A 17,989-nucleotide genomic window follows, 5' to 3' on the forward strand; every position below is an offset into this window, starting at 1 on the left:
GCACTGCAGAAGGGGATGCATTTTACACTCACCTGTTTCGACATGTTAGTGTTAGTGAGCAGGTCCTGAGCAGGAGAGGTCGCCAAGGACAAAGAAAAATTAAACATGCCAAGGTGAGTTAGTATTCAGCAGAGAGCAACCTAGGGTGCTGTTTAGTTAAGAACCACTGTCAAGATTAACACAATACAGTACAGCACATGAAGCTTCCTAGATGGCACGCTACCCATCCAAAATGGCTCTCAACCCATCCAAGATGGCTCTCAACCCATCCAAGATGGCACTCAACCCATCCAAGATGCCTTCCAACCCATCCAAGATGCCCCCCAACCCATCCAAGATGGCCCCCAACCCATCCAAGATGGCCCCCAACCCATACAAGAAGGCCCCCAACCCATCCAAGATGCCTTCCAACCCATACAAGATGGCCCTCAACCCATACAAGAAGGCCCCCAACCCATCCAAGATGGCTCCCAACCCATCTAAAATGGCTCCCAACCCATCCAAGATGGCTCCCAACCCATCCAAGATGGCTCTTAACCCATCCAAGAAGGCCCCCAACCCATCCAAGATGGTACCCAACCCATCCAAGATGGCTCCCAACCCTATTTGCTTGCTAACCACAGAAACAGATTTGTAAAGAGACAATTCAATCGCTCCGCACTTTTAAATCTCTGTGGAGATTACACTGTGGAGGGCTCGGTTGTAATCATGTATTGTCCTTCTGCTGACTGGATAGCACGTAACAAAAGCTTTTCACTGTACCTCGGTACACGTTGACAATAAGCTAAACTGAACTGAGGAACAGGCCCTTTGGCCCACAATGTCTGTGCCATACATGTTGCCAAGTTCATCAAAGGCACAAAAGTGCTGGAGTCCCTCAGCAGGTCGGGCAGAATCTCTGGAGAACATTTTAATTTAATTCAGAGAAACAGCATGAATACAGGCCATTCGGCCCACCGAGTCCGTGCTGACCAGCGATCCGCCGCAGGTCACACACAGTACAAACTCCGTACAGACAGCACCGTAGTCAGGATCGAACCCGGGTCTCTGGCGCAGTGAGGCAGCAACTCTACCGCTGTGCCACCATGCCACCCATAACATGGATAGGTAATGAGATCCTCTTTTAGTTTAGTTTAGAGATACAGTATGGAAACAGGCCCTTTGGTCCACCAACGCCATTTTTATTTAATTGATCATCCGTTCTCACTAGTTCTATATTATCCCACTCTCTCATCCACTCCCTACAGACTAGGGGCAATTTACAGAGGGCTAATTAACACGCAGATATGCAGGTCTTTGGAAGAAAACCGGAGCACCTGGAGGAAACCCACGTGGTGACACGGAGACATACAAATTCCACACACAGGCAGCACCCGTGGCCGGGATCAAACCCGGGTCTCTGGCGCTGCGAGCCAGCAACTCTATCCGCTGTGCTGCACATCTTCATACTTGAAACGGCAACTATCCATGTTCTCCAGAGATGCTGCCTGACCCGCTGAGTAAAGGGCCTGTCCCACTTTCACAACCTAATTCACAACCTTTTTTACTCGTGGACATTTTTCATCAGGCTAGAAAAAATGCCCCGACCTACTTGATGCCACGATTACCTACGACTAGCATCACGGCCTGCTTCGACCTACGACCTCGTGACGACCATGCTGCGAGTATGAGTCAAGGCAAACTCGGCAGAGGTCGTGAATTAGGTCGTGAAAGTGGGACAGGCCCTTAACTCCACCACTTTGTGTTTTTGTTTGGTAAACAAGCATCTACAATTTCTTGCTATTGCTAAACTAATCTCCTCTGCCTGCACGTGATTCATATCCCTCCATTCCCCGCATATCCACGTGCCTATCTGAAAGTCTCTTAAACGCCACTATCATATCTGCCTCCACCACCACCCCTGGCAGCACGTTCCAGGAACCCACCGTTCCTGGAACGTGAAAACCGTGAAAACACTGAGTTAAAACTCCTTTATGAAACTTTGCCCCTCTCACCTTAAAGCTGTGCCCTCTAGTCTTTGACTTTCAACTCTACCGCTGCGCCACCCTGCCGCCCATTGGTTGCATTTGATTTCAGAGCTGACTGTTAACTGCTGGCTGGGAGAGGGAGACGGGAGGAGAGGAGATAAGGGGAGTAGACGAGGGGAGGAGGGGAGGAGGGGAGAGGGGAGAGGAGAGGAGAGGAGATAAGGGGAGTAGACAGGGCAGAGGAGAGGAGAGGAGAGGAGAGGGGAGGAGAGGAGAGGAGAGGGGAGGGGAGGGAGTGGGAGGGGAGGAAGGGAGAGGAGAGGAGAGGAGAGGAGAGGAGAGGAGAGGAGAGGAGAGGAGAGAGAGAGAGGAGAGGAGAGGAGAGGAGAGGGGAGGAGAGGAGAGGGGAGGAGAGGAGAGGAGAAGAGAGGAGAGGAGAGGGGAGGGGAGGGGCGGGGAGGAGGGGAGAGGAGAGGAGAGGGGAGGAGAGGAGAGGGGAGGAGAGGGGAGGAGGGGAGAGGAGAGGAGAGGGGAGGTGAGGAGATGAGAGGAGAGGGGAGGAGAGGGGAGGTGAGGATATGAGAGGGGGGAGAGGAGGGGAGAAGAGGAGGGGAGAGGAGAGAAGGAGGGGAGAGGAGAGGGGAGGAGGGGAGAGGTGAAGAGAGGAGAGGAGAGGGTTGGGGAGGAGAGGTGGGGAGAGAAGAGGAGGGGAGAAGAGAGGAGAGGAGGGAGAGGAGGAGATGAATCTTCTTTAATTTTTTGAAGAGGTTACTAGGGAAATTGACGAGGGTAAAGCAGTGGATGTTGTCTATATGGACTTTAGTAAGGCCTTTGACAAGGTTCCTCATGGAAGGTTGGTTAAGAAGGTTAAACTGTTGGGTATAAATGCAGGAATAGCAAGATGGATTCAGCAGTGGCTGAATGGGAGAAGCCAGAGGGTAATGGTGGATGGCTGTTTGTCGGGTTGGAGGCAGGTGACTAGTGGGGTGCCTCAGGGATCTGTGTTGGGTCCTTTGTTGTTTGTCATGTACATCAATGATCTGGATGAAGGGGTGGTAAATTGGATTAGTAAGTATGCAGATGATACCAAGATAGGGGGTGTTGTGGATAATGAAGAGGATTTCCAAAGTCTACAGAGTGATTTAGGCCATTTGGAAAAATGGGCTGAAAGATGGCAGATGGAGTTTAATGCTGATAAATGTGAGGTGTTACACCTTGGCAGGACAAATCAAAATAGGACGTACATGATAAATGGTAGGGAATTGAAGAATACAGTTGAACAGAGGGATCTGGGAATAACCGTGCATAGTTCCTTGAAGGTGGAATTTCATATAGATAGGGTGGTAAAGAAAGCTTTTGGTATGCTAGCCTTTATAAATCAGAGCATTGAGTATAGAAGCTGGGATGTAATGTTAAAATTGTACAAGGCATTGGTGAGACCAAATCTGGAGTATGGTGTACAATTTTGGTCGCCCAATTATAGGAAGGATGTCAACAAAATAGAGAGAGTACAGAGGAGATTTACTAGAATGTTGCCTGGGTTTCAACAACTAAGTTACAGAGATAGGTTGAATAAGTTAGGTCTTTATTCTCTGGAGCGCAGAAGGTTAAGGGGGGACTTGATAGAGGTCTTTAAAATGATGAGAGGGATAGACAGAGTTGATGTGATCAAGCTTTTCCCTTTGAGAATAGGGAAGATTCAAACAAGAGGACATGACTTCAGAATTAAGGGACAGAAGTTTAGGGGAAACATGAGGGGAACTTCTTTACTCAGAGAGTGGTGGCTGTGTGGAATGAGCTTCCAGTGGAAGTGGTGGAGGCAGGTTCGTTGGTATCATTTAAAAATAAATTGGATAGGCATATGGATGAGAAGGGAATGGAGGGTTATGGTATGAATGCAGGCAGGTGGGACTAAGGGAAAAAAGTTGTTCGGCACGGACTTGTAGGGCCGAGATGGCCTGTTTCCGTGCTGTAATTGTAATATGGTTATATGGTTATAGGAGAGGAGAGGGAAGAAGGGGAGGAGAGGAGAGGAGGGGAGATGGGAGAAGGGCAGAGGAAAGGAGGTGAAAGGGGACTCCTAGTACAATTTTCTTTGGTGCTGGGTTTGAGAGGAGGGGAGTGGAGAGCAGCCTTGTGCGGGTCTGAAGTGGAGGCGTTCAAACACAGCTTCAAAAGACAGTGCGACTCAATGGGCCTTTCAAACAGAGCGTGTGAAGACCGGTGGAAATGTCAATGACCACAGGGCGCATCTTGATGATGAGGAGGGGCTAAGTTTAAAGGAGATGTGTGGTGCAAGTTTATCATACAGAGGATGGTGGGGGGCTGGGAAGCGCTGCCCGGGCTGTGGAGGAGGCAGGTATGTTTGTGGCGTTTAAGAGCCTTTTTAGATATGGTCGTGCATATGCAGGGAATGAAGGGCAAGGAATCACGAGCAGACAGAGGAGATTAGTTTGCAAAATAAAACAAAGTGTTGGAGTAACTCAGCGGGTCAGGCGGCACCTCTGGAGAACATGGATATGTGACGTTTCGGGTCTGGACCCTTCTTCAGATTCATGGCGGCACAGACATCTCGGGCCAAAGAGCCTGTTCATGTCTTGTTATTGAGTATAGAGCCATGGAGTCATACAAGGTGGAAACAGGCCCTTCGGCCCAACCTGCCTATGGGTGAACAACATGTCCCAGCTACACTAGTCCCACCTGCCCACACTTGGTCCATATCACTCCAAACCTGTCCTATCCATGTACCTGTCTAACTGTTTCTTAAACGTTGGGATAGTCCCAGCCTCAACTACCTCCTCTGGCAGCTTGTTCCGTACACCCACCACCCTTTGTGTGAAAAGGTTACCCCTCAGATTCCTGTTAAATCTTTACCCCTTCACCTTAAGCCTATGTCCTCTGGTCCTCGATTTGGCAAGAGACTCTGTGCATCTACCCGATCTATTCCTCTCATGATTGTGTACACCCCTATAAGATCACCCCTCATACTGCTGTGCTCCAAGGAATAGAGTCCCGGCCTGGCCAAGATGGCCATCCGCGAGTCACGGCGCCGGGCGGAAGAGGTCTCTGCCCGAGCCGGCTGCCTGCCCCTTTTCCGGGGTTACGTCTGCACCCGGGTGGTGTTAGAGAGGGACTACGCACTGTCCACGGGCACCCTGGGGGATTTCCGGACCACGGGAGAACAAAGAAGGGAAGATATTGACCATTTTTTTGGCCTTCCATCACAGTGAGGAATGTGGAGGAGTCACTGTGGTGGATGTTTATGTTAAAATGTATTTTGTGTGTTTTGTTGCTTTATATTGGTATGACTGTATGGCAAATCAAATTCCTCATATGTTGCAAAACATACTTGCCTAATAAAGTATGATTATGATAATTATGATTAAAAAGTGGATGTGGCCAGGACTCGAGGGCCTGAGGTTGGGCAGGCTAGGACTTTATTCCCAGGAGCGCAGGAGGATGAGCGGTGATCTTATAGAGGTGTATCTTATAGGGTGAATGCTAAGAGCTTTTCCCTTGGGTCGTGGAATCAAAAATCAGGGGACATAGATTTAAAGTGACATTTAATGGGAATCTGAGGAGCAACTTGCACCGTATCTGAGGAAGGATGTGCTGGCTCTGGAGAGGGTTCAGAGGAGGTTTACAAGATTGATGCCAGGAATGAGTGGGTTAACATATGATGAGCGTTTGACGGCACTGGGCCTGTACTCGCTGGAGTTTAGAAGAATGAGGGGGGGACCTCATTGAAACTAACAGAGTAGTGAAAGGCTGGATAGAGTGGGTGTCGAGAGGATGTTTCCACTAGTGGGAGAGTCTCAGACTAGAGGTCATAGCCTCAGAATTAAAGGACATTCCTTTGGGAAGGAGATAAGGAGAAATTACTTTAGTCAGATGTTGGTGAATCAGTGGAATTCATTAGGGCGAAGACAATGTAATATTTTAAAGTGGAGATTGACAGATTCTTGATCAGTTCAGGTGTCAGGGGTTATGGGGAGAAGGCAGGAGAATGGGGTTTAGGAGGGAGAGTTAGATCAGCCATGATTGAATGGTGGAGTGGACTTGATGGGCCGAATGGCCTAATTCTGCTCCTATCACATAAGACCTGATGACCTTATGGGTGTGAACTGCACTGCAAGAAGTGACGGTCGATGCAGGGTCAATTGCAGCATTGGAAAGGGGAGAGGACGAGTTCTTGGAACGGAAAGAATTTGTGAGGCTTTGGGTGGAAGGCGGGATTCCGAAACTGGAATCCCCGAACGTAGCTTTGCCAAGTTAAAGCACTTTTACCCGTCCTGCTGGTTTTCCGTGATTCCACATTTACATTTCTCAGCAGCTGTTGCTGGGATTTAAACTCATCCGTTTGGAACGAACATCCAAGTTTCTCCAAGTCAGTAACATTAGCACATTATTAATATGCTCGCCGAATCAATAAGCTCTCCAATAAATTCAATCTCTTTACCCTCTCTCTCATACCTTATGGGCCTGTCCCACTCAGGCGATTTCTTCGGCGACTGTCACAGTCGTAGCAGGTCACCGAAAAGCCGGCGACAGGATCCCCCCCCCCCCCCACGACAATGTCTACGACAATATCTACAACAACCTAGCACCTAGTCGACGTCAAGCTACGGCAAGCTGCCAACAACCGGCGACCCATTAGGACGTCCACCTACGACATCCTAGGTCCACCTAGGTCCACCTGCGACAAGCTGCGACAAGGTAAGACAATTCAGTCGCCGGTTGACGTAGGTTGACGTAGGTAGTCGCCAATGCAATTGACCGATGTCAGCACCCGGTGAAAACCAACGTCACCTGGCGACAACCTACGACAGCACCAACGTCAGGAGAAGTCAAGCTACGCTCACTGGCATCAAACCCACTGTCGCCGAAAAGTTTTGAACATTTCAAAATCCAGCGGCGACCAGAAAGACGCTACGATTCTTTGGGCGACTTGAGGAGACGACTCACGACCGTACAGGCGACACCCCGGTGACCATGTGGTGACAGCCCAGTCACCTGTAGTCACCTAAAAAATCGCCAAAGTGGGACAGGGGCATAAATCTCCGTCAAGTTGGTGCAGTCGTGGAAGTTCCCCTTAATTCTGCTTCCAACAGCCTTTCCTATTTTAGATCATAACAATTTGCCGCTTAAATAAAATCCTCCTCAACTCAGCTCTGATTCATTCGTCCTATTACGTACCATTTCTCCCTATCTGCGTCCCTCGCACCTTAGTTTAGTTTAGTTTAGTCTAGAGATACAGCGTGGAAACAGACCCATCGGACCACCGAAGCATCACCTCTCCATGTTCTCCAGAGATGCTGCCTGACCTGCTGAGTTACTCCAGCACCTGTTACACTCCAGTTCTACATGTTCCCATGTCCGCATCCCTGCCGACCAGCGTGCGATCCCCAGCACGCTAACACTATCCTTGGGACAAATTTTTACCGAATTAACCTACAAACCCGTACGTCTTTAGAGTGTGGGAGGAAAGCGGAGCACCCGGAGAAAACCCACGCAGGTCATGGGGAGAACTTGCAAACTCCGTACAGACAGCACCCGTAGTCAGGATCGAACCCGGGTCTCTTTTAATTTTTTTTTTTAATTACACAAATACTTTTATTCAGAAAATACAGAGTATTAACATGATCAAAGGCTGCCTATATTGACAGTTTGCAAACAAACGGTCATCAGATTAATATATCGCCAACTTTAACAATACACTCGACCTCCCGTGGCAACCAGCATCCACGGAAGGCCTCCAAAGTCCCCGTGGACAGCATGTGTTCCCTCTCCAGGGACACGCGGGCACGGACGTAGGCCCGGAAAAGGGACATGCAGCCGACCCCTGTGCGGCCGTCAACTGTCCGCTGCCTGGACCCGCGAATGGCCATCTTAGTCTCTGGCGCTGTGAGGCAGCAACTCTACCGCTGCGCCACAGATAGAAATGCTCAGGGGATTTGGCCTTGCAAATGTTCCTGTTTGTATTCTGCCTTTCTTCGCGGTCAAACAAAATTGCCAATACCCGGGCACCACATGCACAATACAGCGTTGAACGCAGGTGGAAAGGGACATCCTACCTGTTGTCGCTGGTACGCAGAGAACATCTTCTCAAAATCCTCCAAGTCCAGGACGGTGAAAGCCCGGAGGTCATCGATTTCGGACCACAACGTGCCACCGATTCTGTTCTGCAAGAGCCAATACCCCCACATTCAGGCTTATTATTGTCACGTGTACAGTGAAAAGCTTTGATTTGCCTGCTAACCAGTTAATACGAAGATAAACACAAAAAGCTGGAGTAACACAGTATCTCTGGAGGGAAGGAATGGGCGACGTTTCGGGTCGAGACTGAAGAAGGGTCTCGACCCGAAACGTCGCACATTTCTTCTATCCAGAGATGTTGCCTGTCTTACTTTCAGCAGCATTATAGGTCTGTTTACAAGGTCCTCATAGAATATACAATCAACAAAAAAAAAACCTAATGAATTAAAAACTCCAAAGTTATTGTAAAAAGCCCAAAGTCCCTAATCTAACCAAGACAGTTGATAGTTTAGTTGGTGTTCATGAAATGATAGTTGTTAGGGAAGAAGCTGGTCTTGAACCTGGTCCAGAGTGGGAAAGGAGGCTTCTGCAGTTGTACAGAGCCCTAGTGTGACCACACCTGGAGTATTGTGTGAAGTTTTGGTCCCTTAATTTGAGGAAGGACATTCTTGCTATTGAGGGAGTGCAGCGTAAGTTCACAAGGTTAATTCCCGGGATGGCGGGACTGTCATATGCTGAGAGAATGGAGCAGCTGGGCTTGTACATTCTGAAGTTTACAGGGATGAGAGGCGATCTCATTGAAACGTATAAGATTGTTAAGGGTTTGGACACGCTAGAGGCAGCAAACATGTTCCCGACGTTGGGAGAGTCCAGAACCAGGGGCCACAGTTTAAGAATAAGGAGTAAGCCATTTAGAACGGAGAAGAGGAAACACTTTTTCTCACAGAGAGTGGTGAGTGTGGAATTCTCTGCCTCAGAGGGCGGTGGAGGCCGGTTCTCTGGATGCTTTCAAGAGAGAGCTAGATAGGGCTCTTAAAAATAGTGAAGTCACGGGATATGGGGAGAAGGCAGGAATGGGGTACTGATTGGGGATGATCAGCCATGATCACATTGAATGGCGGTGCTGGCTCGAAGGGCCGAATGGCCTACTCCTGCACCTATTGTCCATTGTCTATTGAGGCATGAGGCAGGTATAGGCAGCTGAGATCGAGTGTATCCCTGGAGGAGTTTCAGGAACTAAGAAGCAAGCTAAAATAGGCGATGAGGAGAGCAAAAACGGATCAGGAGATACGTATCTCTGGTGGATAGCATAAAGGATAATCCCAAGAGATTTTGCAAGTACATAAAGGGGAAGAGGGTAACCAGAGGGAGAATGGAAATGGTGGTACAGTGCCCTCCATAATGTTTGGTACAAAGACCCATCATTTATTTATTTGCCTCTGTACTCCACAATTTGAGATTTGTATTACAAAAAAAGCACATGGTTAAAGTCATCTATGAAACACGGTGGTGGGGGTGTTATGGCCTGGGCATGTATGGCTGCTGAAGGTACTGGCTCACTTATCTTTATTGATGATACAACTGCTGATGGCAGTAGCATAATGAATTCTGAAGTGTATAGATACATCCTATCTGCTCATGTTCAAACAAATGCCTCAAAACTCATTGGCCGGCAGTTCATTCTACAGCAAGACAATGATCCCAAACATACCGCTAAATCAACAAAGGAGTTTTTCAAAACTAAAAAATGGCCAATTCTTGAGTGGCCAAGTCAATCACCTGATCTGAACCCAATTGAGCTTGCCCTTTATATGCTGAAGAGAAAACTGAAGGGGACTAGCCCCCAAAACAAGCATAAGCTAAAGATGGCTGCAATACAGGCCTGGCAGAGCATCACCAGAGAAGACACCCAGCAACTGGTGATGTCCATGAATCGCAGACTTCAAGCAGTCATTGCATGCAAAGGATATGCAACAAAATACTAAACATGACTACTTTCATTTACATGACACTGCTGTGTCCCAAACATTATGGTGCCCTGAAATGGGGGGGGACTATGTATAAACACTGCTGTAATTTCTACATGGTGAAACAAAATGTATAAAAATGGCCTTTAATAAAATCTGACAATGTGCACTTTAACCACATGTGATTTTTTTCTATTACAAATCTCAAATTGTGGAGTAGAGAGGCAAATAAATAAATGATGGGTCTTTGTCACAAACATTATGGAGGGCACTGTATGTGCTTTCAAGCTTCTGTACCTTACAGACTCCGTACTGACCAAACCAAACAGTGATGCAACCTGGCACAGTGCTTTCCACCGGCCATAGAGGTTTGTAAGAGTCATTGGAGTGGCGCTGAGTTTACTCAGACTCTCGAGGAAGAAGAGGCGTTAGTGTGACTTCATGGCTGTGGCTTCAATGTAGTTGGCCCGCCACCGATCGTTACACCAAGGGACTTGAAGTTCTCGATCGTGAGACATGAGTGTTGCACGCATTGTGTTTCTTGCTATGAGGATGCAGGGCCACAGTTTAAGGGGTAGGCCATTTAGAACGGAGATGAGGAAAAACCTTTTCACACAGAGAGTTGTGAATGTGTGGAATTCTCTGCCTCAGAAGGCAGTGGAGGCTAATTCTCTAGTTGCTTTCAAGAGAAGGTTAGATAGAGCTCTTAAAGATAGCAGAGTCAGGGGATATGGGGAGAAGGCAGGAATGGGATACTGATTGTGGATGATCAGCCATGATCACATTGAATGGCTCGAAGGGCCGAATGGCCTACTCCTGCACCTCTTGTCTATTGTCTATTATACAGCAAGATGTGCTAATGTGAATAACATTCTGAATCCCAAAACATCTTCTTGTACATCTTCTGAACATACACAAAAAAATGGGTATTAGAGTATATAACACCTGTAATGTTTATGGTAGACACAAAACGCTGGAGTAACTCAACGGATCAGCAGCATCTCTGCAGGAAAAGGATGGGTGACATTTCTGGTCGGGACCCTTCTTAGATCAGATTAGAGATACAGCAAGGATCCAAACCCTTCAGCCCACCAAGACCAAGCTGGCCATCGATCACCCATTGACACTAGTTCTATGGGATCCCACTTTCTCATTGGCGTGTATGATAATGCAGAACTAGGGTGGAAAAAGTGCTGGAGGAACTCAACGGGTCTGGTAGCATCTCTGGAGAACATGCAGAGGTCACGTTTCAGGTCGGAACCCATCTCAGTAGGTCAGGAGGCATCTCTGGAAAACATGGATAGGTGACGTTTCGGGTTGGGACCCTTCATCGGACTGATCCCATTCTCTGGATGAGTGTGTGTGAGCAGGATTTTGACGGTTGGCTTGGGTTGGGTGGGCTGAATGGCCCGTTTCCCTGCTATATATTTTCAATCGGGGTACAGCACGCAATGCCCCGGATCAACATGGCTGCCCACGGTGGAGGGTGGCGTCAGGACTTCCTTACCTCTGCCAGCTTGTGCCAGTTGAAGGACTTGAGCGGGTGAGACGGCTGTGGGATGGCCTTCCTTCTCATGCTGCCGGTGGTGAGCAGGCAGGCCGGTGGGGGCATGGGGCAGTTGAAGAAGGGGGGTGCGCCGGGGGGCGGGGGAGGGGGAGGGGGCGGCGGGTAGTCGTACAGCAGCAGGGGGGGCGGTGGCGGGGGGAGGTCGCCCAGGAGCGGGGGAGGGGGAGGGGGGAGGGGGCCGCCGGGCGGGGGAGGGGGCAGGGGGAAGGAGAGGCCCAATCCATTCTGCAACGAGAAGATCACACACAGTCAACATTCGTGAAGCGAGACTTTCTTGCAAAGAGAATACAAAGCGGGTAGACGCCAGGCGACAGAACAGGGCATAGAACGGCATAGAAAACAAGGAACTGCATGTGCTAGTTCACCAAAGAAAACACAAAGTGATGGAGTAACTCAGCGGGTCAGGCAGCATCTCTGGAGAACATGGATAGCTGCCCCTCCTCCCTGTCTCTATCCCGTATCCCGACCGTACTTGCACCTATTCCTCCCCCCTTCCCCATTAAGGCATAGACAGATTCTTGATTAGTACGGTGATATAAAAACGTCATCCCGGGGATCTAGGTGCTTATAATCCATGGGGCTGTACTTCGTGTTCTGGTGTGGAAAAGGGCAGCCCTTTCTGTTTTCAGAACCGGACTCATAGAAGCCAGAGGGGTGTGGGTAGGGTTGCCAACTGTCCCGTATTAGCCGGGACATCCCGTATATTGGGCTAAATTGGTTTGTCCCATACGGGACCGCCCTTGTCCCGTATTTGACCGCTACTACTCGGGTCGAGGGGATTGTCGGGTCGGAGCGCCACGTCCGGCCCCGCCTCACCCGTCCCGACGTAGTGCAGCCCATGGAGTGCAGCAGCAGCAGCAGCGCCTCGCCCGTGGCCCCGTCGGTCGGCAGCCCGACCAGCTGTCCGACCTTCGGTCCTTCGCTTATCACCGACACCACCACCCATCCTTCTCATGGCCGATCATCGGTCGATGAATTGGATGGGGCGCCGGACTTTGCGCGCGAAATCGTGTGGCCCGGGCCAAAACTCCTCAGCTGGCCCGCCGGCTGGGCTTTGTGTGTAGTCCAGCACCCGGGACAACTCATCATTCACCCAGCCACGGCCGAGTCGGTCAGCGTCAGGAATTTGTCCCGTATTTTGACCTTTTGTCCCTTATTTGGGAGTGAGAAAGTTGGGAAGCCTAGGAGTGGTGGAAGGACGTTATTCTAACTGTAGATCTGTGACCAGTTCTGAAAGGAGATAGAGACAAAAAGCTGGAGTAACTCAGCGGGTCAGGCAGCATCTCTGGAGAAAAGGAATAAGTGATGTTATGGGTCAAGACCCTTCTACTGACTGAGAGTCGGGGGGGAAAGGGGAACGAGAGATATAGACGATGATGTAGAGAGCTATAGAACAAATTAATGAAAGTTATGCAAAAAAGTTACGATTATAAAGGAAACAGGCCATTGTTAGCTGTGAGCTAAGTGAAAACCAGTTACAAACAATGAGACTCAACAAGACGACTTTGAAGCTGGTACAACGACACAGGTGGGGGAGGGGCAGAGAGAGAGGGAATGCAAGGGTTACTTGAGGTTAGAGAAATCAATATTCATATGCAAGTTGCCCAAATAAAACATGAGATGGTCCTACAAGTTCTTCAGGCATCTGTTCTGGGATCTCTTTAGACTTTAGAGATATAGCACGGAACCAGACCCTTCTGCCCACGGAGTCCGCACCGACCAGCGATCACCCCGCACACTAGTAACATCCTTCGCACCAGGGACAGTTCACAATTGACAGAAGACAATCGAACTACAAGCCGGATGTGGGAGGAAACCGGAGCACCCGGAGAAAACCCACGCAGGTCACGGGGAGAACGTGCAAACTCCGTACATACAGCACCCTTGGATCGATCTCTGGCGCAACGCCACCGTGCTGCTAGCTCTCATGAGATAGACACAAAATACTGGAGTTACTCAGCGGGTCAGGCAGCATCTGTGGAGAAAATGTGACGTTTCGGGTCGAGACCCATCTTCAGACTGAGAGTGGGGAGAGGGATACTAGAGATATGAAAAGGGAACAACTATAGAATGAAAGGTATACTCTTAGTTTCACTGTTCGTACCCCCTCGTTATTACCTCTTCCAAAGCCAACAATGCACCATTGTGGGCTCCACCTTTCCTTGATCATCCTTGCTGGCCTTGATTTTTTCTTTTAATACCTTTCATCCTTTTGTTCTTTCTACCTTTTCATACCTCTAGTTTCCCTCTCCCCTCTCAGTCTGAAGAGGGGCCTCGACACGAGACATCACCTATTCGTTTTCTCCAGAGATGTTGCCTGACCTTCTGGGTTACTGCTGCATTTTGGGTCTATCCTGTAAGAGATAGCGGCATTGTGGCACAGCGGTAGAGTTGCTGCCTTACAGCACCAGAGACCCGGGTTCGATCCTGACTACGGGTGCTGTCTGTACGGTGTTTGTACGTTCTCCCCGTCACTTACCGAATAGTGAAAGGCTTGGATAGAGTGGATGCGGAGGATGTTTCCACTAGTGGGAGAGTCTAGGACCAGAGGCCACAACCTCAGAATTCAAGGACGTTCCTTTAGGAAGGAGATGAGGAGGAATTACTTTAGTCAAAGGGTGATGAATTCTTTGCCACAGAAGGCTGTGGAGGCCAAGTCAAAGGATATTTCTTAGACAGAGATAGATAGATTCTTGATTAGTGCGGGTGTCAGGGGTTATGGGGAGAAGGCAGGAGAATGGGATTAAGAAGAAAAGATAGATCAGCCATGATTGAATGGCGGAGTAGACTTGATGGGCCGAATGGTCTATTTCTGCTCCTAACACTTATGACCTTATGGACCGGCGTAGAATTTTCTCCGGATGCTCCGGTTTCCACCTACACTCCAAAGACGTGCAGGTTTGTAGGTTAATTGGCTTCTGTAAAATTGTAAATTCTCCCTAGTGTGTGTCGGGCAGTGTTAGTGTGCGGGGATCACTGGTCGGCGCGGACCCGGTGGAATGAAGGGCCTATTTTTGTGCTGTAGCTCCAACTAAACGAGACTAAACTCAGAGAGAGGGTTTGTGCTGTGGTTCTATAGGGCGCTGGTCAGGCCGCATTTAGAGTATTGTCGGAAATTGTGGGCCCCATATCTTAGGAAGGATGTGCTGGCTCTGGAGAGGGTCCAGAGGAGGTTTACAAGAATGATCCCAGGAATTTGAGGAAGGACATTCTTGCTATAGAGGGAGTGCAGCGTAGCTTTACAAGTTTAATTCCCGGGATGGCGGGACTGTCAAATGCTGAGAGAATGGAGCAGCTGGGCTTGTACACTCTGGAGTTTAGAAGGATGAGAGGATATCTCATTGAAACGTATAAGATTGTTAAGGGTTTGGACACGCTAGAGGCAGGAAACATGTTCCCGATGTTGAGGGAGTCCTGAACCAGGGGCCACAGTTTAAGAATAAGGAGTAAGCCATTTAGAACGGAGACGAGGAAACACTTTTTCTCACAGAGAGTGGTGAGTCTGTGGAATTCTCTGCCTCAGAGGGCGGTGGAGGCGGGTTCTCTGGATGCTTTCAAGAGAGCGTTAGATAGGGCTCTTAAAAATAGCGGAATCAGGGGATATGGGGAGAAGGCAGGAACGGGGTACTGATTGGGGATGATCAGCCAGGATCACATTGAATGGCGGTGTTGGCTCGAAGGGCCGAATGGCCTACTCCTACACCTATTGTCTTTTGTCTATTGTCTATTGAATGAGTAGTTTAGCACACGTTGAGTGTTTGACGGCACTGGGCCTGTACTCGCTGGAGTTTAGAAGGATGAGGGGGGACCTCATTGAAACGTACAGCATAGTGAGAGGCTTGCATGGTGTGGAGGTGGATAGGACGTTGCCACTGGTGGGAGAGTCTAGGACTAGAGGTCACTTCTATCGATTATGACCTTGTGGCTCTTACCGCCTCCGCCAGGTCATTGAGACGTGCGCTGAGTTCCATCACTTGGTCTCGTGAGTGCCGCAGCTCCACCGACTCCTTCTGGAGCTTGTCCTTCATCTTGTTGAGCGTCCTCATCATGTCGTCCCTCTCCTGCGTCTTGGTCTCGCACTCCCTCTCCTTCCTCTCCAACCTGGCCAACAGTTCCATGTGTTCTGCGAAAGAGAATCACAAAAAGCTACCATCGGCCCGGGGGGCAGAGTGCGGGAGGCGGGAGCTCGGGGAGAGCGTCAACGGGGAGCGGCGGTCAACAGGGTGAAAGGGCGCGTCAGACACCTGGGGCCAAACGCAAGCTCAGCGGCTCAGGCAGGATTTGCAGGGTGTGGAGAGGATGTCTCCACTAGTGGGAGGAACAGTCTAGGAATAGAGGTCACAGCCTCAGAATTAACGGACGTTCCTTTAGGAAGGAGATGAGGAGGTATTTCTTTAGTCAGAGGGTGGTGAACCTGTGGAATTCTTTGCCACAGAAGGCTTTGGAGGCCAAGTCAGTGGATATTTCTAAGGCAGAGATAGATAGATAGATTCTTGATTAGTGCGGGTGTCAGGGGTTATGGGGTTAGGAGGGAGAGATAGGTCAGCCATGATTGAATGGCAGAGTAGACTTGATGGGCCGAATGGCCTAAATTCTACTCCTATTACTTATGATCTTATGATCTGTGGAGGGAAATGGACAGATAACATTTCGGCCCACAGTAGGGGAATCAGATGGAGACACTCAGACTATCTTTGATCGGACTTCACTGAACTTTGTCTTGCATTAAAAATCATTCACGTTATTCCCTTTATCATGTATCTGTACATTGTGGACGGCTCGATTGTAATCATGCATTGTCTTTCTGCTGACTGGATAGCACGCAACAAAAGCTTTTCACTGTACCTCGGTACACGTGACAATAAACTAAACTCAAACTCAGGGGACATAGGTTTAAGGTGAGGGGAGAAAGATTTAACAGGAAACTGAGAGGTAACTTTTTTACACAAAGGGTGGTGGGTGTGTGGAACGAGCTGCCGGATGAGGTAGTTGAGGCTGGGACTATCACAACATTTAAGAGACATTTGGACAAGTACATGGATTGGACAGGTTTAGATGGATATGAGCTAAATGCCTGCAGGTGGGACGAGTGTAGATGGGGAATGTTGGTTGGCATGGGCAAGTTGGGCCGAAGGGCCTGTTTCCGTGCTGTATGACTCTCTGTTAATTAACCTTCAATAACCACAGCCATGGTGATAGAGTCATACAGCAGGGAAACAGGCCCTTCGGCCCAACTTATCCATGCTAACCAATATGCCCCATCTACACTAGTTCTCCGGTTCCTTCCCATGCAGGTTTATAGGTTAAGTGGCTTCTGTAAATTGTCCCTCGTGTGTAAGATAGTGCTAGTGTACGGGTGATCGCTGGTTGGCATGGACTCGGTGGGCCGAATGGCCCGCTGCCATGCTGTATTCCTAAACTGAACTAATGAGTAACTCCAACACTTTGTGCTTTTGCTCAAGATTCCAGCATCTGTCACACTTTACGTCTCCATCTGATGAAGTTTAGTTTACTTTAGAGACACAGCGCGGAAACAGGCCCTTCAGCCCATCGAGTCCGCGCCGACCGGTGATCACCCTGTACAGGAGCACTATCCTACACACGAGAGATCAAATGGGACGAAGATCAATTTTCAAGAAGCCGATTAACCGACAAACCTGTACGTGTTTGGGATGTGGGAGGAAACCGGAGCACCCAGAGGAAACCCACGCGGTACAAACTCCCTACAGGCGGCACCCGTGGTCAGGATCGAACCCGGATCTCTGGCACTGTGAGGCTGCAACTCTACCGCCCGCCACTGTGCAGCCTCTGATGAAGGATATCGTCTTTCCTTCCCCTAATCTTTACGTAGAGCGTCTTGTGAGGTGATGGGGAAGTAAAATGAGCCAAGAGTTCATGTTCATAAGTGATAGGAGCAGAATTAGGCCATTGGGCCCATCAAGTCTACTCCGCCATTCAATGATGGCTGATCTCTCTCTCCCTCCTAACCCCATTCTCCTGCCTTCTCCCCATAACCTCTGACACCCGTACTAATCAAGAATCTATCAATCTCCACCTTAAATATTCCCATTGACTCTGCCTCCACAGCCTTCTGTGGCAAAGAATTTCACCACCCTCTGGATAAAGAAATTCCTCCTCATCATCTTCCTAAAGGCATACCCTTTAATTCTAAGGCTATCCCTTCTGGTCCTAGACTCTCCCACAAGTGGAAACATCCTTGCCACAGCCACCCTATCCTGGCCTTTCACTATTCGGACTTAGATGGTCTACGAGTTGCATTTGTCACTGGTTTAGGATGCCGGAGTTAGATGGGACACCATCCTAGTGAGGTTCCCTACCTTTCCTGAACTTCTCCGCCTGGTCCTTCCACAGCTTAACTTCATTCTCGTTCACCAACCTGAGGGAAATGAAAGAGAAAAACGCAAAAGCGCTGGAGTTAACTCGGCGGCTCA

At 49.2% G+C, this 17,989-nt stretch overlaps 1 protein-coding gene across 1 annotated transcript in view; it reads right to left on the reverse strand.

Moving 5' to 3' along the window:
- daam2 (dishevelled associated activator of morphogenesis 2) overlaps positions 1 to 17,989 on the reverse strand; it is a 274,185-nt gene that overhangs the window by 70,930 nt on the left and 185,266 nt on the right. The window contains exons 12-15 of the mRNA XM_033020571.1: positions 17,876 to 17,934; positions 15,470 to 15,660; positions 11,478 to 11,762; positions 8,042 to 8,149 (exon numbers count right to left, since the gene is read on the reverse strand). Coding sequence (XP_032876462.1) covers positions 8,042 to 8,149; positions 11,478 to 11,762; positions 15,470 to 15,660; positions 17,876 to 17,934 — 643 coding nt within the window. The remainder of the gene's footprint in view (positions 1 to 8,041; positions 8,150 to 11,477; positions 11,763 to 15,469; positions 15,661 to 17,875; positions 17,935 to 17,989) is intronic.

Source organism: Amblyraja radiata, chromosome 5 (assembly GCF_010909765.2).
Source record: "Amblyraja radiata isolate CabotCenter1 chromosome 5, sAmbRad1.1.pri, whole genome shotgun sequence".
Lineage (NCBI taxonomy): Eukaryota > Metazoa > Chordata > Chondrichthyes > Rajiformes > Rajidae > Amblyraja > Amblyraja radiata.